This window comes from Pseudonaja textilis, chromosome 4 (assembly GCF_049901715.1).
Source record: "Pseudonaja textilis isolate UNSWEBS1 chromosome 4, rPseTex1.2, whole genome shotgun sequence".
Lineage (NCBI taxonomy): Eukaryota > Metazoa > Chordata > Lepidosauria > Squamata > Elapidae > Pseudonaja > Pseudonaja textilis.
The window spans coordinates 46,593,932-46,616,789 of NC_141993.1; the positions used below are offsets into that span (position 1 = coordinate 46,593,932).

Consider the following 22,858-nt stretch of genomic DNA (forward strand, 5'->3'; position numbering starts at 1 on the left):
GTCATGGTTGTCCCAAAGTTGCTTTTTCAAGAGGCAACTGGACTTTCTTGTTTTTCTTTGAAGATATTTTACTTCTCATCCAAGAAGCTTTTCAGCTCTCACAGCTGGTTTTGTTATGCTTTTTAATATGTTCTATCTTGCTTTTAAAAACATTACGCATGGTATGCATTTATGTGGCTCAGATAAAAACTGTTATTAAGTAATTTATTTATTAAAAACTTAAATTATTAAGATAGCATCAAACTTTTCTTTCTAATTATAATACTAATATATAATAGTGGTACTTCATGTAGTCTTTAAACCAGGATAACACAATTAACTTATTCTACGCTCTTAAATATGCTCTCTCATTGTAGAATTCCAGTATTTAAATCTTCTAGGGTACTTACAGCTTAAAAGAATCCATGTTTGTTATGAAGTAAAAAATTTAAAGGAAAGTGTAGCTGGGGAGCTTGTTAGGAATAATGTGAATTACTTGCTCATAGATGAAGCTGGACCTCATCTTTTGTTCCCACAGATCAAAGTAGAAAAGTACTTAACCCCAGTGCAGAAGGCAAAAAACAAAATCATGGCTCGGATTGAATATAAAAGACGACTTGCTGCTCAGGTAGCCTGATGACACAGAGGCTTATTTTCCACAGTTTTTCTAACTTGATCCTTTATCTACTTTTTATCTGATCTTTTATTATGCCATTCTTCAGGGTGACAATGCAAGAGAACGTGGCCTTATGGACATGATGAATGGAGTCCTTGAAATAAAAAAAGAAGATATTTTGAAGATGGTGAGCTCCATTAAATTATAAGATTTAATGTGATTTAATGTGATTACTAACTAATATAATGTACATTCATAATCAGCATGTGTCCCAAAAGATTATCTCTGATCCAAAGAGATGTAACTGAAAGATTTAGGTGGGACAATAGGCAGGCAAGGAGGAAAATAATAGAAGACTTACAGAGAAATGCAGGTGAAAGACAAAGAATGAGGGAAAGATTTCTAAGTTTGCACACACAGAAGTAAAAATAAGAATTTCAGTATGCAGGCAACAGTTATTAAACCAGGCAATAAATGTTAAATTAACAAGCATGTCATCTCAGGTGCCCACATATATAAGTATATTCTTAAATACAAAATAATAAAAATAATGCAATAAAATAAATGAATAAAAAATAAAAAATTCAGCCGAGATTATGAATTATAAAGAGTTTAGGTCATAAAACACAGAACTCACAGAACTGAGGAAACTATTCCCAATAGTTTAGGAAATAAGTGCAATTCACTCCTTCCAGACTAACAGTTAAAGCAGTATGGACACCTATTGTATCTCCTTCAGGTACCTTGAGAAAAATACAGCTGTGCATATCTTAACCTTACCTCAATGCCTACATAGTCCAAATTATAAATTAATTCTTTGATTTGGTGATTTTTTTCCCCTGATGCTGTAGAAATTTGGGCTAACTGCACAGTGGTAGGAACTCCAAAGGAGAGGGTAATCATATAAACTACAACATTTTAAGAACTATAATCAACTGATGCAATTCTGGGAGACAAAGGAATGGGGGCACATGTCTACCACCACCATAATCACTATTCCTAAATCATCCATAGAATTTCAAAAGCTGCAATTGCCACATGCTATTCATAGGAATGTGCTAGCAGCAGATATATCAGAAATATCCTGTGTTGAACTTGTAACAATCCTGAAGAACAGAGCACATGTGCATCATTATTTGCTTCCTCAGAAGAAGCAGCTGTCTAACTTGCCCTTTAAGTATTGTCAGAATCATAAGGGCAGACACGCATCAATGTACTTCCAAAGTATAATTGGAACCAATTGTATCACAAAGTATATATATATGAGAGATTTTACACTCTGATTCCATGGCCCTGTCAATCCAATGAATTGGGGGTTTGTTCAAAATGCAAACTATCCAAAATTTTAGAAGGTTTCCAACATTTATTTTCAAAGTGATTTTAAACAAGTTCAACTGTTAAAAATCGGCTTTCCATAGGATTCAAGAGATACCACAGAGGGACTGGTAAGCATGTTATTCTCATGTTACATAAGAGTTGAGTGCATTGTTAAGTATCATTAGACAATACCTTCTGGAACTTCATTAAATCTTTTAGTTTTTGCACATATCCAATGTCCGCTGTTGTTTCTGAAATGCTTTCTTCAATATACTCAGGAAATTCCACCACCTCCATTTGTATCAAAAGAAGAAGCCCTTTGGAATGAAGAAGAGAAAAAAATATATAAGGAATATGAAAAGAAGGTTAAAGAACTGAATGAAGAAAGAGAAAAACATCGAAAGGTAAATACCGTATTTATCGGCGTATAACACGCACAGGCGTATAACACGCATCTTCATTTTAAGAGGGAAATTTCAGGAAAAAAATGCGGCTGTGATAATATGCGGCAGGCGCAGCGCTGACATCACGTCACGACGCTGCGCCGCCGCTAGGCACTATTGGGAACGGGATCCCTTAAAGAGGATTCCGCTCCCTGGACATCGGCGTATAACACGCATACATCATTTGCCCCCTATTTTCAGGGGGAAAAAGTGCGTGTTATACGCCGATAAATACGGTAGATACAAAAGATTAACTTTCTCTTTCATTAAAGAGTAGAACATTTTTATTAGGAAAGCCCACCTGACTACTTTAAATCAAACATAGTCAAATGTGACCAATGTAACCTCTTTTCCAAATAGTCCATTGTCAGATTTAAAAATAACCATGTTTTATATTCAAAATTTTAAATAAATAGGAATGAGTAATTTGTCTAAGCATGAATGAGGCAGCCTTCATTTTCCTTCATAAGACAAAGATCACTCCAGTTTTCCTGTATTCAATTTAATTTTTTCTGCCATAGACAGAAAGAGATGTCAGCAACATCCCACCTTAGTTGTTTACTGTTATTATTTTCTAAATGCTATTCTTGTATAATGTACAATTCACAATAAACTAGTAGACCAATTCTCTTAACAAATTAAATTTCCATTCAACTTGAAGGACCAAGAAACTAAGGGTAGCTTTTCTCTAAGATTTTCTTAATATCATGAAATTAACAAAACACATTTATAAAACATCATTTGACATCTATCAGTTCAGTTTAGTATGATATGCCGACTCAATTTCTTTTATCAAATAATAAACTATTATTTTTAAATCAAACTGCAACTATTGGGTATATTTGTTTATTTTTATTTCTGTTCTGCATTTATTATTTTTACAAATAACTCAGGAACATCTTTAACACACCTTTCTTCTCCTATTTTCCCTACAACACTGTGAGGCAAGTTGGGCTAAGAGAGAGTAACTAGCCCAAAGTCACCCAGCTAACTTTCATGGTTGAGGTGGGACTTGAACTCACAGCCTCCCACTGTCTAGCCTGGTGACTGAACCACTAGATCAAATTGGCTTTATATACTGGCTTTATTTTTATATAATTTATATAAAGTTTTGCCAGATACTGGAAGAGAAAACAGGAGAGTTTACAAGGAAATTCTCAAAGAAATTAAAGCCACTGGAAAACTTCTTTCTCAAAATATGTTTCATTAACTCTTTAACTGGTAGTGAAAATGAGCTGCTAGATAAATAGGTAAATTGGCAGCAAGTTAGATTCCAATTCTCCTCTTTGTTTGCTCAGGACCTTTTCAGCTTTCTCTGATTATAGAATGGTGAGAAATAGAAGCTGATCATCAGTCATGATCAGTCATTCTGGTTCATAAACTTCACATCTGTAATTCTTTTGGGTCTTTCAATTTCCGTATTTCCTTCTGATTCTTGCAAACAAACCTCTATAGGAAAATTGTAAAAAGACATTATTAGGATTGAAAAGGTGCCAAGCATTTCTTATGTATTATTCTTATCTGCCATTAATATTGTCACATAAAGACACTGCACCTTTTCTTTCCACAGATTCTAGAAACTGAACTGAGAAAGCTTCAGGGTTCGATTCAAGAAAGTACTCAAGGATTTGATGAAATCCTGAACAGGCTCTTTGACAAAAAAGTCCACTGTGAAATGGTTATATACCAGGTGAACTTGAATAATATTTATCATCCTTGCTTCTATATAAGCAGCAGTCTAACTATTTGTTCCCTTTTCAAACCTTTTACTAGGAAGAACTCAAAATAACTAACCTCATCTTCTCACTGCTTTTGGATGAAGAGCTGACCTCAAGAGAAGCTGCACTCCATCACCATCTTAATAAAAAAAGGAAGGAAAAGGCAAGAACATTGAGGCGTGTGTTTGGTGGGAGGGAGAGGCATTGACAAAATATTTACTTCTCATGATACCTTCCCTTTTAAAATCAGTGGCCCATTCAACAAATAATTTTCCTGTAAAATTCCCTCATCTTCTTGAAAATATCAATATTTTTTTATAAATATCCCTTACATTTCACAAAGGTTTACATACACTGTTTCACATACTGTTAAGATAAAATATGTTTTGCTGATTTGTAGTTATTCATGTGATTAAGAAAATATCTTACATTTCTGAATGAGGCCAGGGAATGCTGAACTCAGTGAAGCTGGGGGGGTGGGGGGGAGGCAGATTTCCGGTATGTAATCACCCATCCAATTGTGCTAACATTATTTAACATGTTTTAATGACAGGCAATCGTCTCCACCTTTGTTTATTTTGCTAGGTAATATCCAGTGAAGCAGTAAAGACAGCTAAAGCAGAAGTGGATGCTTTTAGAGAAGCTTATGACATATTAATTGCTGAAGACAAAGTAAGTGTTTAAACTCTAGAGCAGTGTTTTTCAACCTTGGCAAATTGAAGATTTATGGATTTCAACTTCCAGAATTCTGTAGCCATTTATCTCCAAGCTGCCAAAGTTGAGAAACACTGGTCTAGAGTCACACAGCTTTTCATCTGAAGCTGTGGTATGTAAGGTTATTGAATTATTGAAGCTTATTGAATTTGATTAATGGATTAGACTAAGCTAGATAATTAACAAGTGATGATATTCGTGTTTTTCCCCTGACCAATAGGTTATGGAACGTGGCTTTAGAAAGGAATTTTCAGATCTTCAAACTCATCATATTGATCAACTATTCAAACTTTATAAACGTCGACCAAGGTAAAAAAAAAATGTTATTGGTTCAATCATTTTCTAGAAAGTGTGAACAACCTTATACAATAATAGTCTAGAAGAACCATTGCTTTCCAAAGCAAAACTTGAAGTTGGTATAGATAGTATCTGAAAAAAACTGAAAATCATTGAAGCTTATTGAATTAATTCTTTTTTCAGTTTTAAGGTTATTTACATGACAAGAATGTTTAAAAACACCAATGAAGCAATCACTGTTAAATGAGATGTGGCAGCCATGATTACTAGTGTTATCATAAAAGTCTCTCTTTCAGCCTGCCACATTCATTTTTCTTTTAAAAGATTCTTTTTAAATAAATGGAATATTATACAACCACAGAGCAAAACTCAAGATGCTACATAACCTCAGAGCAAAATAACACATGGTCAACAAAGAACATCTATAATATACTGTCTAAATGACAGTAGCACAGAGCCAAGTAATCTTTATTTAAATTAAGGAAGACTACAAACCTTCATACTGGTCTAAATATAGAAATTAAATAATAAAGGAGAATATTTGTAGCTGAGGGTTGACCTGAGGAGTTCTTAGTGCTCTCTGAGCTTGCTTGTTTTCTTGAAGATGTTTCATTACCCAAATTAGATAGCATCATCAGTGCCCATCATCAGTAACATCATCAGAAATTAAATACAAATAAATAGTTTTTAAAAAATGCTAGTAAATAATACACAAACACTATAGAGATTTTTTTTTAAAAAAAAAAGACAAAATGAAGCTAATGATTTACAAGTTTTTCTGTTTATATGTAAGATGTCACAGGAGACATTAATTTTTTCTTTGTCTGTTTATGTTTAATAATGGAAGGGCTTTGAAGATGAAAGTACAAACTGATACTGCAAATCCGTATGGGGAACGGCCAGGCTCTGCCAAAATGTATCAGGATGCTCTCGCCCATTTAATGAAAGCAATTGATGAAATGGACAATCCCGAAAACAGACCTGAGGGGCTTGACGTCATTAACTGGGAACGCTTTTGTGTAGCTCGGCGAGCGAAAGTAGAAAGTGAACAACAAGTATGTATAAGGTTCCATTATTTAAAATCAAATTTGAATTTGACCTTTATATTTTATACAAACAAATAATTCTCTCAGAACTGAGCTAATGAGAAACATACAGTGTCCCAGTCATGCACAGGAAGTTGGCTGCTTTTTAAATCCTTTCTAGTTTTTTTATTTTACAAGGTTTGTTATTTTCATGGGACTCAATACACACACAGACACACACGCACGTGTGTGTGTGTTTGTGTGAATGATGTAAAAAAAACAATTTAATGTCATTTGAAAGTAGTATTCATCTTAAATTCCTAAATGTTATTTTCCATTTTGCAAAGGTGAAGCAAAAGGCACTGACACTAGCAGAGATGCAAACTTTCCTTCAAAAAAGAATTGAAGATGATGAACAGCTACGGAAAGACATTGACCATGTCTTTGCTGAGATCAATTTGTAAGTATGTTTTTTTCTTTTATATTATAAAAGCATACATTATTATTGTACTCGAATATATTATCTCATAACAATATATACTACAGTAGACCATAATAATGTAGTAGCAGATCTTGACTATGTATCAGAATGGTCAAACAAATGGCAACTTCAAATCTCAACAAATAAATGCTCTGTCTTACATATTGGCAGAAAAAATCAGAAAATATTGGGTTATGATCAGCCCATTCATTCGGTAGAATTTTGATTTCTTTTATTTCATTAGCCAAGTCCAAATCCATCCAAGCCATATCTATTCTGGTCCAAGTCTTATGTGGGTTAGAATAATATGTAAATTGTTTTCCTTCAAGATTCCGTTCCCTCCATAGATCTTTTAAATTTAACTCTCTCAACATTTCCTTACATGCTGCAGAGAGTTCCCTTTTCCCCTTCTTGTTTTTCCCCATATTACTATGGTCTTTCTGGTAGTCTGCAATGGAGTTAAAATCGCCAATCAAGCAAATGTTTCTTTTTTCAAAGCCTACTATTTTTTGGTGAAGGTGTTTAAAAAATTTCCCCTGGTCATCATTTGGGGCATAGATTGCTACAAGTAAAAACGTGATGTGGTTTATCCAAACTTGTATAACCAGAGTTCTTCCTTCGGGATCCGACCAGATTAGTTCTGCCTTTACATCTTGTTTTACATAAATTGCAATTCCTTTTTTCTTGTGTTGGTCGGCGGTGCTGTAAAAGTTTACCTAATTTTGGACAAATTAGATATCTTTCGTCATTCTTGAAATATGTGTCTCTTGAAGACATATTATATCTGCGTTATGTTGAATAAGTTTTGAGAATATCCTTTTTCTTTTTAATAATGAATTTAATCCGTTTATATTGATGGAGAGCAACTTCTTCCCCTCCACCATTTATCTACTTCTGCTTAGATTTTTGCCTAGTAATGATTCGGTTCTCTTGTTGTTGTTGTTGTGGGATTTGCTCTTCTCTCCCATGTTGTGGATTATCACTTCTTGAAATTGGAGAAAGTCGTTCCTTTTGGGTTCTGTGATAATATCGGACCTCCTGTGGTCTTGTTTTAGGTTCTTCTTTAGTGGGTTGACTATTCTTATCTGTGAGCTGTTGATGAAAAACTTGGGCCTGTTCTATCGATTCTATTTTGATTTTCCTCTCTTTCCATGTAATTAACATCCCTTCCGGGATTAACCATTTAAAATGGATTCCTTCTTTATTTAAATCATTAGCTAAAAATTTATAATCTTGTCTTATCATCCTCACTCTTTTTGGAATTTGTTTTAAAATCCTAATTTCTCTGCCCTTATATGATATTGTTTCCTCCCTAGACATTTTCAAAATTAAATCCCTCAGACATCTCCTAGAGAAGCGGATATGAATTTCTCTTGGACAGTTGTTACGCCTGGCGTAGCTTGTGCTAACCCTATATACCTCATCAAACTCTTTAATTAGATCATCTTTTTCCTTTCCTAGCCATTCAGCCAATATTTCTGCCATCAAATGTTCCAATTCTTCATTTTTGGCTTCCGCCACATTCTGGAATCTTAAATACGCCATTGCTTTGTCCATCTCGAGGTGGATCAGAGAGTCTTCCGTTTCTCTAAGTACATTTTTAAATTCCTCATCCATCCTTTCAAAGTTAGACTCCATGCGTGTTGTTCTACTCTCTATATCTTTTATTTTCACTTCGTTTCTCTCCATGGCCTGCTGTAGAGACCCTATCTTACCCTCCACCTTCGCTATATCCGCTTTCATTTCAGCCTTCATTTTCCCCATCTCATCTTTCAATTCACTTATATCTGCTCTAGTTTCCTTGTGATTATTAATCATCATTTCTTGCATTTTAGATATAGCTTCCTGCAAGGCTAATATGGAAGTTTGTATATTAATATTGGGGACATTGGGCTGCTTTTCCCCTATTAAAGACTCCTCGGTAGTTTTTTGAGATGTTGGTGGGGTGGCTGTCAACGTAGTCGATAGGGTCGGGATAGCCTTCTTTCCTGTTTTTAAGGCCATAGTTGTTGTGGATGTCATCTCTCTAAGTATTTGTTTTTGTTGATGCACAATATTAAATATATTATCCCAAATCACCATTCAGTATTTGGGTTCTGTACTTGAAAGACTATTCACGTATTTCAATTTTATATCTCACTCCACAGTCTTTCCCCTATATCATAAATAGAGATCTGCAACAATATTCTAGTCAATGTAATAAGAAAATTGATCAACAATAGTACATCAATTAACACTTTAAGGAATTGATCTTAAATGTCGTAAGTAGTCTAAATAATTTATAAATAGATTATATCAACAAAGTTTATCCCTTTTTTACTATTAATACTTACAACAGTAAACTCTTAACTCTTTGATAATAGTGTATCCTCCTCTTCCCCCCAGTAAGTAAAATTATGTAAAGTGTTTAGGAGATACAATAGGGAGGCAAGGGGCAAGATAATAAGAGAAGGGGTAGAAGAGAGATTACCACAGCTTCAGAAAATCAACAAACAAACAACCACAAGGAAGTCATCTTAAAGAGAAAATAGTGCCAACTTAGTAAACTTAAGTAGTACCACGTAATAAAGAGAGCAAATTGGGTGAGCTAAAGTTCCATCTTAGCTAGAGGTTTCTTTTCAGCCTTCCAATCAGCAAATGGTGAAAAGTGCTGACTAATCTGCAGTCCCAAAACCGTCTATCCCAGCGTTCTGTTCGCCTCTGGCTTCTTCCTCTTGCTGCTGCTTCTTTCTTTGCTTTCCAACTTTTAAATCCACATACAAATCTTCCAAAGTCCAATATAATGCTCAATTTATCTTCTCCCCAATATTAAGTAGATGTAATAGTCATGTTGTGCTCAGACCAGATCCGGATCTCCAATCTCCAGGTTTTAGCAATCTCTCTCTTTCCCCAAAGCTTCCCCAATTGCTTTTCTGGCCGCTCTCCGCTGGACTTCCAAGAGGTGCTTATCACAACCAGGAGAGAAGAATTTATGCTATCATTCTTCTGTCATTCTACTCCCTTCAGACTTCAAAGAATCCAAGATATAAACCGTTTCTCTGTTCCTGTTATTGGATCTCGCAGGCTGTCACTGCTTTGCTTATTCACTCAAGTGGCAGACCGGATTGGAAGCCGCCATAAAATGACAGCTTACTCTTTAGCGCCGAGCTCGGGAGTTTCCCTCTTCACTGTTGGGGAGTTGCCTTCCCCCCTCTGCAGCTCGAGGATCTCCACGTTGACACGAACCTCTCCGGGGTTCATGTATCCCTGGGGGATCGCTCCTGACGCCAGAAAAGGTGTTCGAAGCCTGCACCAGACTTCTTCACCTCCGATCTCCTGTCCTCTCACTTGAGACTCTCCCAAAAATCAGAAAATAAAATACAAGCTGAATAGTCAAGATCTTGTTGATGATCCAAGCTCTGTAAAGGACCTTGGAATACTCATCTCTAATGATGTAAGTGCTAGAGCCCACTGTAACTACATAGCCAAAAAGGCATTAAGAGTTGTTAACCTAATCCTACGTAGCTTTTCCTCTGGTAATATCACACTACTAACTAGAGCACACAAAACATTTGCTAGATCAATACTTGAATACAGCTCATCAGTCTGGAACCCACATTACGTATCTGACATTAACACAGTTGAGAAAGTCCAGAAATATTTCACAAGAAGAGTTCTCCACTCCTCTACTCATTGCAGAATACCTTATGCTACCACAATCAAAATTCTAGACCTAGAAAACCTAGAACTACGCCGTCTTCAGTCTGATCTAAGTATGATATATAAAATCATATATACAATGTCCTACCTGTCAATGAATACTTCAGCTTCAACCATAACAATACAGGAGCAAACAATAGATACAAACTCAAGGTTAACTGCACCAAACTTGATTGCAGGATATACGACTTCAGCAACAGATTGGTCAATGTCTGGAATACTCTACCTGACTCTGTGGTTTCTTCCCCAAACCCCAAACACTTTAACCTTAGACTGTCTACTATTGACCTCACCCCTTTCCTAAGAGGTCTGTAGGGGGCGTGCATAAGTGCACCAACGTGCCTACCGTCCCTGTCCTATTGTTTCTTTTATTTTTCTTATATGTACCCATTTCATGTATTCATAACTATGTATATACTTATACCTATTATCTTGTAAGCAATTGACAAATCAAATAAATAAATAAAAATAAGAATAGTAATATTAACTAAATAAACCTATACTATAGTACCCAAAGTGTAAAAGGCCTTTTTGTTATTGGAGTAAAAGTCTAAGAAAACATAAGTGTTAATCTTGTCCTTTATTCAATATTATTGCAGACAATGGAAGAGTTGCTCTCTGAAAAAGGAGGCATCTATGGGTCATTCTTACTTACCAATGCAGAACCCATCAAATTAAAAATTCCATTTTTTTTCCCCAATGCAGATAGTCCTTGAGTTATGATGCTAATTGGGACTGGAACTTGGTCATTAAGTGAAGCATCACATGACTGTGCAATAGCATTTGTAGCAGTCCAAGTTGTGGTCAATTAAGTGGGAAATATATGGTCATTAGATGAGGATCTCACACTTCTTCTGCCCATGTGAACTGTCTCTGCTTTAACTCCTCCTGCTTGCCTATCTCTCCCCATCTTTGCCTGTTGAGTTGCACTGCACAGCATGACTGAGATGAAAAGACTGCTGTCACCACCCAGCAGGCCAGAAAGCATTTTAGTGGAAGAACTGTCTTTAGATGAATCACCAGGCAGGCTAGTAAAAGAACCAATTCTCTTCCATTCTCTTCCCCACATTCCTGGCAGGCACAGGATGGAAAAGGCCTATTGTTGGGCTGGATGCAAATATGGTATCAGTTTTGAAACCAACCATTTTCCCTCTCCTGGCTTTTCTCTACTGTCTTTGAGTTTCTCAAGCAAGAAGCCCAGAAGACTGCTGAATTAAGACAACTCCCTCTTCAGGTGCAGTCTTCTCTGTGATTCTGGGAGCAGGAGGAGGCATGGCCCCCTGCCTTGCAAGCAACATAGGTAGTGGTAGCAAAAAGGAAGGCAGCAAGGAAGAAGATGGGACCAATGCAATGTGCACATGCTCCTGCTGCCTGGAACCACTGTTGTTGGGAAAAACACTCTAGCCCCCCAGTTTAAGTGTCATTGCCATGGTCATTCCTCATACCCATGCAACCACAAAGAACTATGTAGGTAAAGCCAAGTGCTAGCATGGCCAGTAGCAGCACAGGCTCCACCATGCACAGGTGCCAATGAGCATACCTTTGCAGTGAAAACCTCATGGGGCTCTCCACCACTACCCCACACAGTGGCTCAGATATGATCCCTCTACTTCTCCTCACCACCCCACCGTCTCCAACTGATATTTGTTGTCTTTTTTCACCTCATTTGCCCTCCTCTGGACTTGCTGACAGTGGCTGTCTCAAGATAACACACTGCTGAAGTGAGGCAGGCCAGTGCCCATGGAGGAGAAGCTAGAGAAGGAAGTGAAGCCAGAGCCAACAGAGCCCCTGAACCTTGGCGCTTGAGGCCAGCCAGTTTCACCAAGTCCTGCAGAGGGGAGGTACGGCAAAGAAGAAACAAAAGTCAGTTGGGGTGGCAGAAGGGCCACAGCAGGTAGACAGCAGAATACAGCAGGCTCTTTCTTGGCTGTGTTGTGGAAAAGGGCAGAGATGGGGGTGAGATAAGTGGGTGGAGGGGGAGAGTTCATGCAAGGCAGGAGGACATGATCATGGAAAGGTGTAATGATCATAAATGCAGCCAGTCACCAAATGCCTGAATTTTGGTAATTTGATAATAAGAACACTGTGACAGTTATAAATGTGAGGACTGATTATAAGATAACTTTTTCAGTATCATCATAACTTTGAACTGTTGCTGAATGGACATAACCTCTAATTACCTATATAGTTAGATAAATCAGTACCTAGTATAGTCTAGATGGGTTTTTTTCTGATCATGGTAAAATGTTAAAATAAGTTATATTATTTTTTTAAATGTTATATAATTCTAGGCTTCGAGAGCAGAAAATGAGATTTCAATTAGATTTGATGGTCCAGTTCCTCTTTAAACAAGGGCAAGTGGAACTAGATGGCACCAACTTAATACCAGATTACACAGATGCTATTCTGATCAACAGGACTATTATTGAAGAGCTGAACAGCATGATCTGGGTAACAACCTCTCTTTGAAAAGATAAAGTCTCTGCAGATGACTTATATGAAAAGTTATTTTCTTTGCATTTACAACTTCTAATTAAATACAGATCTAGTTTTTTAAGTGACATGCTAGACTTTATTTTAATTCTCTTATCACATATTACAAATCCCAACCAGTATAATCATTTCTCCTAATACTTAACCTAAATACCAGTGAGCATATAACCTCATTTTTCCTTTCTTATTCACTGTGGCTGTCTTTGCTTTTAAATCCATCATATTCAATTAGCGCACAAATGTTGTTCATTTGAAGAGTTAACTTTGCCATTTTCCCTTCAGTTTTACAAAATCTCATCTACCTGTTATCAGGATGCAGTTTTAAAACAATATGTTGTGTGAAGAAATATTTCTTTTTTTCAAGGCTCAGGGAGAAAAAAAGATTGCCAGTATGGTGGAAAGTAAAGATTTTCGTAAAGGGATATTTCAGCTGGAATGGGAACATAGAAAAATGCAGATGCAAGTACAAGATCTGAATCAAAAGGCTCGAGATATACAAAGGCTAAATGTTACAAAAGACCATCAAATTGTAAGTTTGTATTTTCAAATATTGATCATGATGAAATAAAAATATGTAACTGTATTAGAATGTGCATATCATAGAGAGTGCTGTAAAGCACTAAGAAGTATATAAGTTCTATCTCATGAATATCTGCATGAGACCTCTCTATATTTTATTCTACATTATAGTAGCACTTAAAGTTGATGAACCTTTTAAATGTTCAATATTTCTGCATAAATATCACCCAAAATCTATTTTCTCCACATGTCCTAAAATTTCTTTGGATATACAAACTGCTGCCGCTTTTGATCCATTAGTGCAAGTCCTTCCTAAGTCTCCTTCTCTACTATTAGGCCACTGAGTGCTCCTGTCTCCCTTTTCTGATTGTATCCTAGGCAACGTGAACTCATAAAACATTCCTATGCCTGTTTTAATAGTTGCCATAGAAGGGGGAGGAGGAAGGAAATCTGGAAGAGCAGTGCAGCAGTTTGAAACCTAAAGTACATTCCAACACTTATCTTTAAAAGATTGTAACTAAACCAAAGCTTTTGTCTATTACTATATTTAATTGGAGAACATGAATTAGGACACCCAGCCCATGAATATGCTTAATTGAAGAATCTGATTTATAAGACACCCGGGGGGAGGAGGGAAACAGGGTCACAGGTGACTGTAAATTATGTATGCCAGAGTTGACTTCATACAGGGCAGTGCCAGTATGTCACCTCCAATAAATCCTTTGAAGTTGGTTGAAGTTTGGTTCAAGAATCATGATTTAATTAGGGCGATTGCTGGAATCCTGACAGGCAATATCTCTTTCCCTCATTCGCAAAGTTCATCCGTACATTACAGGTGTTTCCGTCAATAAGAATACAATCAGATATAAGTGGGGAGGTCTGAATAGAATTCTGGATATTTTGATTAAGTCTGCTCTTCATAACACAAGTATATAGAGGTGTGTCTGACTACAGTTTGTAAAAAAAAACATGTGGATAAGCCAGGAGATTATTAGAAGGATGTTCAGTGGGCAGTTGAGACCAAAACAGAACATTTGGCTTAGATGAAAAGTTTTATATTTCACAAAAGACAAACAATGCCTTCCAGTGGGAGGGCCTTATCCATCTGTGAAATATGATGGTGGATACTGTAAATCTCCATTCCCATCCCAGTCCGGGGGAAGGAACTGCTAAACCAGAATGGCTTGACATCATTAATGGAATTCTGAATTATACCAACAAATTCTACAGGAAAATATCAGTCTGAACCACGGGGGGGGATTCAATTTTTTTTTACTAGCGGTTCTGTGGGCGTGGCTTAGTAGGTGTGGTGTGGCTTGGTGGGCATGGCAGGGGAAGGATACTGTAAAATCTCCATTCCCTCCATACTCCGGGGGAAGGATACTGTAAAATGTCCATTCCCTCCATACTCCGGGGGAAGGATACTGTAAAATCTCCATTCCCACCCACTCCGGGGGAAGGATACTGTATATTACCATTTCCTCCCCACTCTGGGGGAAGGATACAATAAAATCTCCATTCCCTCCCAACTCCAGGGGAAAGGATACTGTAAATCTCCATTCCCTCCCCACTCTGGGGAAAGGATACTGTAAATATCCATTCCCACCCCAGTCTGGGGGAAGGATACTGTAAAATCTCCATTCCCTCCCCACTCCAGGGGAAGGATATTGTAAATCTCCATTCCCACCCCACTCCAGAAAGGTTACTACAAAATCCCATTCGCTCCTCACCCCACTAACCTGCTTTCCAGCTCCGTTCTCCTGTGCAGGACAACAAAAGAAGACCCAGCCAATCAGCTGGGACTTGGGAGGCAAAGAATAGATGGCAGCCAAAATTCCCTCAAGTTTATGTGTAAGCCTAATCAAGTTATCAGAAATGGTAGCAGTTGCTGTTGCCGAAGAAGTTATGCTACTTGGTGAAAGCAAAGGTTCAAATATCTTTGCACATACAAATATGTAGCTTTGTATCACTTTATTCAATAAATTAAAAAAGTATGTTTTTTACTCATTTGGTAAATTAGGTTTTATTTATTTTTATGACTTACATGGCAAACAGATCAAACAAATATTTAACATTCATAAAATAAAATCTTAAGTTCAACTGTATATGCATTATATCTGAGACTGGATACTATAGTCCAGTGATGGCTCACCTTTTCGTCATGTGCTGAAAGTGCGTGCATGAGCGTGCGTGCACACATGTGTGCCTGCACCCATAATGTAATGTGTGTGCAACCCCATGCCCCTGCGCATGTGCACACAACCCATGCCCCCATGCCCCCTGTGCATGCGCGTGACCCCCGTGCACGCTCCAATCTCTGCACATGCATGCGTGTCTCCCATACGCACCCCATCCCCTACGCATGGATGGCAGATACCCAACAATCAGCTGGCTAGCAGGAGGTGCACACACATGTGCAGGGGACCTAATCTGGAGCAACCAGCAGAGTTGGTTCTTCCGGCACGCGTGCCATAGGTTCACCATCACGGCTATAGCCTGCTAGTATAATAAAAGCCTTTGGAGATAAATGTGAATTTACTTAAGATTTGTTACTGGAAAGCAGAACAATCTTCCTTTGAAAGTTTACTTTTGCTATGTTAATATTGCAAATCTAGGTATTAACATCAGGAAGCATCAGCTATATTAGCTTGATCTTTTGTTTTTAATTCCATAGTTCTTATCAGTCTTAAACTATGATAAGCGGATGAATCATGAAGTATCAGTAATGGAAGGAACATTTAACTTTCTAGACAAGGTAAGTTTCCTTATGGAATAAACTTTAATAAAAAAATGTGGAATATGCTACCCACTCAATATATTTGCCTTAGACTTAGAGATGTCCTTATATTTATACTGGCTAAAGGAAGACAATTTTGAGTTCTTGCTAATGCTATGAAATATTTCCAATCACTTCTGCTTCTGCTTTTGGAAATATTACCACATCTGTAACCTTCAGACTACAGTTCAAATTTGTTACCTAAAAATTTTCTTTTTCTAGAGTGACCTCCCAACTCTTTTTTCTCATTATTTACTAAGCTTGCTACATGAAAAGGATTAACTCTTACTAGAACAATTTTATTTGCAAACTTGTTTGCACGCAAATGTCCACCACCCAGCTACTAGATGGGATTATTTTGGGAGTTTCAGTCAGTAGGATTTATTTCAATATATACTGTTCAATTCTGCCTCAGCTTATCTTCAGTTATCATATAAACGAACTGTGATTTTTCTTCCTCTATCTGAATAAAATACAGCATCAGTTAATCTTCTCATTCTAGCTGTTGTTTTTATTTATAATGCATCAAGAGACAACATTGAAGAATAGTTTATACAGTTCTTTGTTTTATTTGCTTTTTATTTCTACCTTAATATCATTTTTCCTCAAAGCATTTAAGAGTGTACTATAGATCTTAAATCAGTGGTCTCAATTTAATGATTATCTTGAATTATTGAACGTTTATGAAGTCTAAAATATAACTGAAAAAAATATTGCTTCAGTTCTTAAGTATTTCCACAATGAATCAATTTTTACAGACTAAATATAATACCATTTTGGAAAGGGGATAGAACAGAAGGAATAAAAAGTTGTTTGCAAGCAACTTAGGTTGACAGCATATCAGAATGAGTTAGAACTGAATGGTAGAAAGATCACTAACAACCTGAACTATTTAAAGTAGATAATATATAAATAATTTGAAAAAAATATTATATATTGATGAAGCTTAAGTATCTTCTGTTAGTCATATATGACCTCAAGCACATGGCCTGAACTGTAGTATAATACTTTAAATAGCTAATTAATCCCCTAACAAGAATTATGATCAAACTCTGTACATCTTTTTTGTTAACATTCATACCAGAATTATAAAGCATAAAAAATATGCAGTGTTCAGACACAAAGTAGGCAAGAGTGTTCCAAACATGTTGTAGGCATTTTCTCATACCTGTCATCTACACCTTAAAGAATATGTACCTTTTCCTGGGCCTGCAGAGATAGATGCAGGAAAGCAAAAACAATTCCTCCTATTTTTTTTGAGCCTGTATAGCTACCATAGAAGCTCAGAAAAAGCCACTGTCGTTTTAAAGAGAAGCCAGTAGAAACAGAAAGCACTCCTACCAGATCAAAAGTACCTTTGCCTGCTTTGGATCCAAATCTTTTATATGGTTGAGTGCTTTTTTTTTTAGTAATACAATTACTTCAACTTCTCACTGAGGGGGAAGCAACTTATCAAACTAGTAAGTTCTATAGTCATTGGGATCCCTCACTTTCTATTAATAGTTTTAGTTACTGGCTACATTTTTAAACTTTGAACTCATTATACAATATTAAAAGCTAACATTATAATCCTTTACAGAAGATTAACTGATGCTGTATTTTATTCAGATAGAGGAAGAAATAAAATTTGTTTTAGCAACTTTTCACTTAATACATTCTAAAGATCCCTTTTTAATAATTCTGTTTTTAATTACCAGGTTCACAAGAAAAATATAGAACAAAAAGAAAAAGTAATTAAAGAATTAGAGAAACAAATACACTTAAAAGATGTAGCAAACCAGAAGTTCAGCAAGAAATTACAAGAAATGCTTGTTGTTGTATCAGAAAGGCGGCACATTTATGAGGCTACTGGTAAGTCATATGCAAGGATATCACTCAAAAAAAATAAAAATGGACCACACAGCTAGTGAGCTCACATTATGTCCTCTTTATGAAAAATCAGTTTCCCCCGAAAATAATCTAGATATTATCAAAGTGGGTAATTTTTCCTAGGTCAATTACCAACTTCCATAACATTGTTAAGCATTGCAGTATATTCTGACAATTCTATTAATTCCATTTTGTTATTTTAGTTTCTTTCAATAGTTTTGAGATGGTGACTGATCTTCTACCACTAGCAACTGGATCACTTTGTTCAGTGAACCTTTCAGTAATACTGATGGGCAGCAGATGAATCTAATAAATAAAAATAAAAGCTGTTTGGGATGAAGTAATTTGTTTCATCAATCATATAATGATGTACAGCTCATAACAGCAAGAGGATAGTTACCATAGTCCTACTGGCATTAGTAAATTTGAAAGAAGATGGGGGAAAATGGTGATCAGTTCATTGATTTTATTCTGAATATTTTTGTTTAAAATCCAGACTCAGAACTACTGAACCAAAACATTGCTAAGGAGCATTATGAGGACATTGTACAACGACAGCAGCTGGTAGATCTTGCAAAAGCACAAGCCCAGGAGTTGGCCATCCTTCAAGCTGAAGTGGAAAGATTGAGAATGAGAACATTCCCAGCTTTCTTTGATGTGCAACAATTTTAGCAATAAACAGTCTTAGGCAAGGTAGTTTTTTTCTCTTTCAACTTTATTCTTTATTACATTAAGATAGCTTTATAAATATTGTGTCATAATTCATTTTGATCACTTCAACATATTTATATTCACAATGCATTTAAATAAATTTACCAGTTTGTATTGTAACAGATTACTCTTGTCATACTAAAACTGGTATATTTAGATATTCCACTTTTACAAAACCAAAAGATGCGCAGTGGAATTAAAAACTCATAAAGAAACAAAAATATATCCTTGTGAATGGAGAATTGTCCTAAAGCAACTTGGCAAAAGAAATTGACTGAAAGATTGCAATTTGAAGAGAGACTGAGTTAAGAACAAATGAGAAGGGGCATAACAGCAGACTCTTGGAGTTTAATGTATTAAATACGGAGGGGTAGATGATCAGGATTCAAATACAGAGGGTGGACTAAAAACGAAAGTAGCAGGTCCTTATAATAATCTAGTCATACAGTTCAGAACTTAAATTCAATTCTTGAAAATAGTCATTTTTTTATATATTTTTAAGACTGAAATAAAACACTAATGTTTATGGATCTGTAAAATCTTCATCTGTTCGGATATAATGTAAGAGTTTGTCATCTAATCCAAAATTGTCAATCAGTTGAGTCAGACTTAATTTCTTGTTATCAGTAGATAAGGCTGATTGCAGCTCATATAGAATTGCTTGGGAACCCTTTCTCCATTTTGATATCAGAAACTGTAACTCTTCTGGGTTATTCTGTAGGGAAATAGAAAAAAGCAATACTTCTGGAGTAATGTGTTGAAATAGCTGAAATGGATAACCTAGACAAAGGTTCCAATAGAGCAGCTGTTCCCAACCTTTGTGGCTTGGCCTGGCTGCAGGGTGAGAGGGGAACTAGGCTGTGTGGGCCTTGTGGAAGTGGTGGGCTGGCGCACATACGCTAAGCACAACTAGTGGGAGTGGCAGATTGGCATGCACATACGTGAGTGCCCGCCAGCCTACCACTTGTGCAAGTCGAGCTGCATGTGCGCATTCATGTGCTCCAGCCAGTCACTCGCACGACCCAATTCTGAATAGGCCATGGCCTGGTAGTGGGCCACAGCCCAGGGGTTAGAAACCCCTGCAATAGAGTACAGAAATTCACAGAATTAGAAGTATAAATATCAGGATTTTCTCTCTGCCCCTTGTTTGTAATGTATTTTCCACTTGAAAGAACAAAATATCATATACCAAAACTATTTTAAAAATCTTATTAGACAAACTTTGAATGTACACTAATTAGCATATTTTAAAATGAAATTTTGTTGCCTACAATATATCTTAACTTACTTAAGTGTAGAATTATAAATTTATTTGTATAAGTACATAAATATTAGCAGAGTTTAAACAATGGCTATGACTTCTGCAAAGAAAGATCATAATTTTAATGTATGCAAACAGACAAGAATGGGTCAAAGACATTGAGTACAAGTATAATTTATATAGAACAGAATAGATAGAACTGTTTAATGGCCAAGTGTGATTGGACATACAATGAATTTGTCTTTGGTGCATATACTCTCAGTGTACATAAAGAAAAAATAAAATACGTTCATCAAGAATCATAAGATAATATAATCATAAGAATTATTACATAAAAATAAATCTTTTCAGCTTTAAATTAAAAATAGAGAGCACTCTACATATTTGCAAGAAATAGTATCTTATGAAGGAAATGGTCAATTTCCATTACAGTTAAAGACTTATTTAGCTCTAGAATAGATGGAAGCAAGTATATTATGCAAGAATGAACTGGAACAGAAATTGGCTTGATGACATGCTAAGATTGGTTAGTATTTGGGAATACAATAGCATTACAAAAGTGTTGAAAAACAACCTTATCAACGTGATTTGTTTTTAATATATTTAAATTTATTTTAAACTTTCTGAAGTTTTAATATTTACTTTACTTACCTTTGTTCTATATAGTTTGACCAATTTAAGTCTTCGAAGAATGTCTTCTTTTTCCTGAAGTTGCTTCATTAGTGTCATCTTTTTCTCCAACAGCTCCCATTGTTTACAGTCTCTGCCCAACAAATTAATTTCTGAAGAATTGTGTGTAGAGTTATTATATCCATTGTATTCAGAGAGTGATCTGTCTTCTGCAGAACTCTTTGAACATATAGTTTCATCAGGAACTTTTTCCAAGCACTTATCCTCAGCATGTGATACAGAACATGGTTCTTCCTTAGATAAAGTTTTCTCCTTTGGATTACTATTGTTTTCATCATCTATTTTAAGTTGTTTGGCAACAATAAAATTTGAATGAAAAGATCTTCTTGTTTTCTTCAACCGTTCTCGTAGAGTTGTACTCATTAACTAATATAAAAGTAATTAAGAACTGCTTTTTAATCACATAAACATATAAACATATTAAATACATTTCTTGGTATATTTATTACCTGTTTCCCTAAGCTGCTGCTTTGAACAGAATTCTCACAATTCTCTGGAGTGCAGGATAACGATCTAGGTTTGTTCAATATAGGGGTCCCCATTTTGAGAATTGACTAACCTGCTTGAAAGATAGATAGAATACTTCAAGGTTAAGATAGCAATTTCCATTTATCGGTTTAAAATCATCTTATTCAATATTGCTTGAATTCTGGAGTCTTACAGTACTGAAGTAGGAATCCTGGTTAATTGATCTCACGAACAATCTAAATCATAAGCTAGCAACTTGTACATTTGTTGCTAGAATAGCTAAAGCCACAAGTCTTTAATACTCCTAGACAAATCTCCTTGGGTATGTATGTGTGTATACACACACACAAAATTTGCAATTTGCATGTGAAAGACTATACTCTTAACGATAAAGCTTCTTTCACAAATTTTAACTAAGCTTCTGTTGAAGCAGAATTATCTATTCTGCACAGTGGAGGATTAAGGCTCACTGGTGCCCTAAGCACTGACAAATCTTGGTGCCCCCCTCCTTTGTACATACTGTACAAACAAAGCCAAACGTAGGCTACATAAAAGTTTTTGTGGTGCCCTCTTTGGGACTGATGCCCTAAGCACGTGCTTAGTCTGCTTAATGGTTAATACACCACTGATTCTGCAGGATTCAAGTAGTGAAACCGAAATGTGAGCTGAAATAGTCACCTATTTTACTTGAGCATGTAGTTGACAACATCTGCCCTTGTTAATGTCTCCTATAATAGCTGCATGGGAGCCGAGAACTAGTAAGCCCATGAGGAGATGGGAGAGGATGTGACCTGCCTTTCCCAGGACGGCTTTTCCCTATTAGCTTTACAGGTCTCTTATCCTTCCCACCTTTCTGAGCATTGAGCTATCACTCCAAGTACCTTTCGGTCTGGGGAGGAAAAGAAATGTATCTTCAGAGGAACTGAAAAGGACGCTGGCTCCGCCCCATCTTCTTTAACAGCGCAATCACTTCGCCTCGCACTAAATTACCTCAGAAACAAAACACAGTCCAAAACCTGGCCATTCGTACACGCACACAGACATGTTTTGAGATACCCGCTCAAGCGGAAGCGTGTTAAAACGCACCCGGCAAGACGTAACCTCTCTGCGCGGCCTGTTGCGTCACGGTCTCAGCTGCGCGGCGGGGAAAGAGGGGCGGGAGGAGCGAATCAAAGAGGAACCGAGGAATTCAGACGGGACACTGGCGGTGAAAGGGGAGAGGGCGGGCTTGACGTCTCCTACACCGCGTTGGGTTTAACACGCAGCGTTTTTCAAACTCGGCCATTATTAAGCTGCGTGGACCCCCAGAATTCCGCAGCCAGCATTTTGGAACTTGAAGTTCAATACACTTTAAAGCTGCAAAGTTTGAAAAACTTGGTTGGTTTAATGCAACTCTTTAGAACAGGGATCTCCAACCTTGGCAACTTTAAGACTTGTGGACTTCAACTCCCAGAATTCCAGGAAAGCTGGCTGAGGAATTCTGGGAGTTGAAGTCCACAAGTCTTAAAGTTGCCAAGGTTGGAGACCTCTGCTTTAGGATTCTAGGTGCGCTCGAACTGAATAAAGTCACCTCATTTGCGTGGCACAGCTGAGGTTGAAAAACCAGGAAAAAAGAGGCTTTTCAAACACTGCGCACCAGCGCGCAGCTCACAGCTGATGTGTTTTTTTACAGGCACCTGCAAAACATAGTCACCGAACTGGCAGTAACACCGGTTGAATCCCACCCCTGCAACCAGTGCATATTTACTTGGAAACAGGAACTGTGGAATGCATTGGGACTTA

At 36.7% G+C, this 22,858-nt stretch overlaps 2 protein-coding genes across 7 annotated transcripts in view; one reads left to right on the forward strand and one right to left on the reverse strand.

Moving 5' to 3' along the window:
- CFAP43 (cilia and flagella associated protein 43) overlaps positions 1-20,929 on the forward strand; it is a 66,145-nt gene extending 45,216 nt beyond the window's left edge. Inside the window, exons 26-40 of the mRNA XM_087932779.1 lie at positions 518-607; positions 702-782; positions 2,191-2,316; positions 3,926-4,045; positions 4,129-4,236; positions 4,659-4,745; positions 5,008-5,096; positions 5,932-6,139; positions 6,457-6,569; positions 12,581-12,740; positions 13,147-13,311; positions 15,976-16,056; positions 17,775-17,928; positions 18,443-18,639; positions 20,663-20,929. Coding sequence (XP_087788905.1) covers positions 518-607; positions 702-782; positions 2,191-2,316; positions 3,926-4,045; positions 4,129-4,236; positions 4,659-4,745; positions 5,008-5,096; positions 5,932-6,139; positions 6,457-6,569; positions 12,581-12,740; positions 13,147-13,311; positions 15,976-16,056; positions 17,775-17,928; positions 18,443-18,618 — 1,758 coding nt within the window. The 3' untranslated portion in view covers positions 18,619-18,639; positions 20,663-20,929. The remainder of the gene's footprint in view (positions 1-517; positions 608-701; positions 783-2,190; positions 2,317-3,925; positions 4,046-4,128; positions 4,237-4,658; positions 4,746-5,007; positions 5,097-5,931; positions 6,140-6,456; positions 6,570-12,580; positions 12,741-13,146; positions 13,312-15,975; positions 16,057-17,774; positions 17,929-18,442; positions 18,640-20,662) is intronic.
- Positions 18,644-22,264, reverse strand: SFR1 (SWI5 dependent homologous recombination repair protein 1). Of its 6 annotated transcripts, none has more exons than XM_087932780.1 (4): positions 22,163-22,264; positions 21,058-21,170; positions 20,570-20,974; positions 18,644-19,372 (listed from the first exon to the last, which is right to left on the reverse strand). In XM_087932780.1, exons 2-4 carry the CDS (start codon positions 21,148-21,150, stop codon positions 19,181-19,183), a joined length of 690 nt encoding a protein of 229 aa, XP_087788906.1. In that variant the 5' UTR covers positions 21,151-21,170; positions 22,163-22,264; the 3' UTR covers positions 18,644-19,180. The 6 variants fall into 6 exon arrangements, with proteins under 6 accessions (XP_087788906.1, XP_026560521.1, XP_026560515.1 ...); XM_026704736.2 differs by having other exon boundaries at positions 21,058-21,167; positions 22,163-22,230; XM_026704730.2 differs by having other exon boundaries at positions 21,958-22,223.
- Between the last annotated feature and the right edge of the window lie 594 nt (positions 22,265-22,858).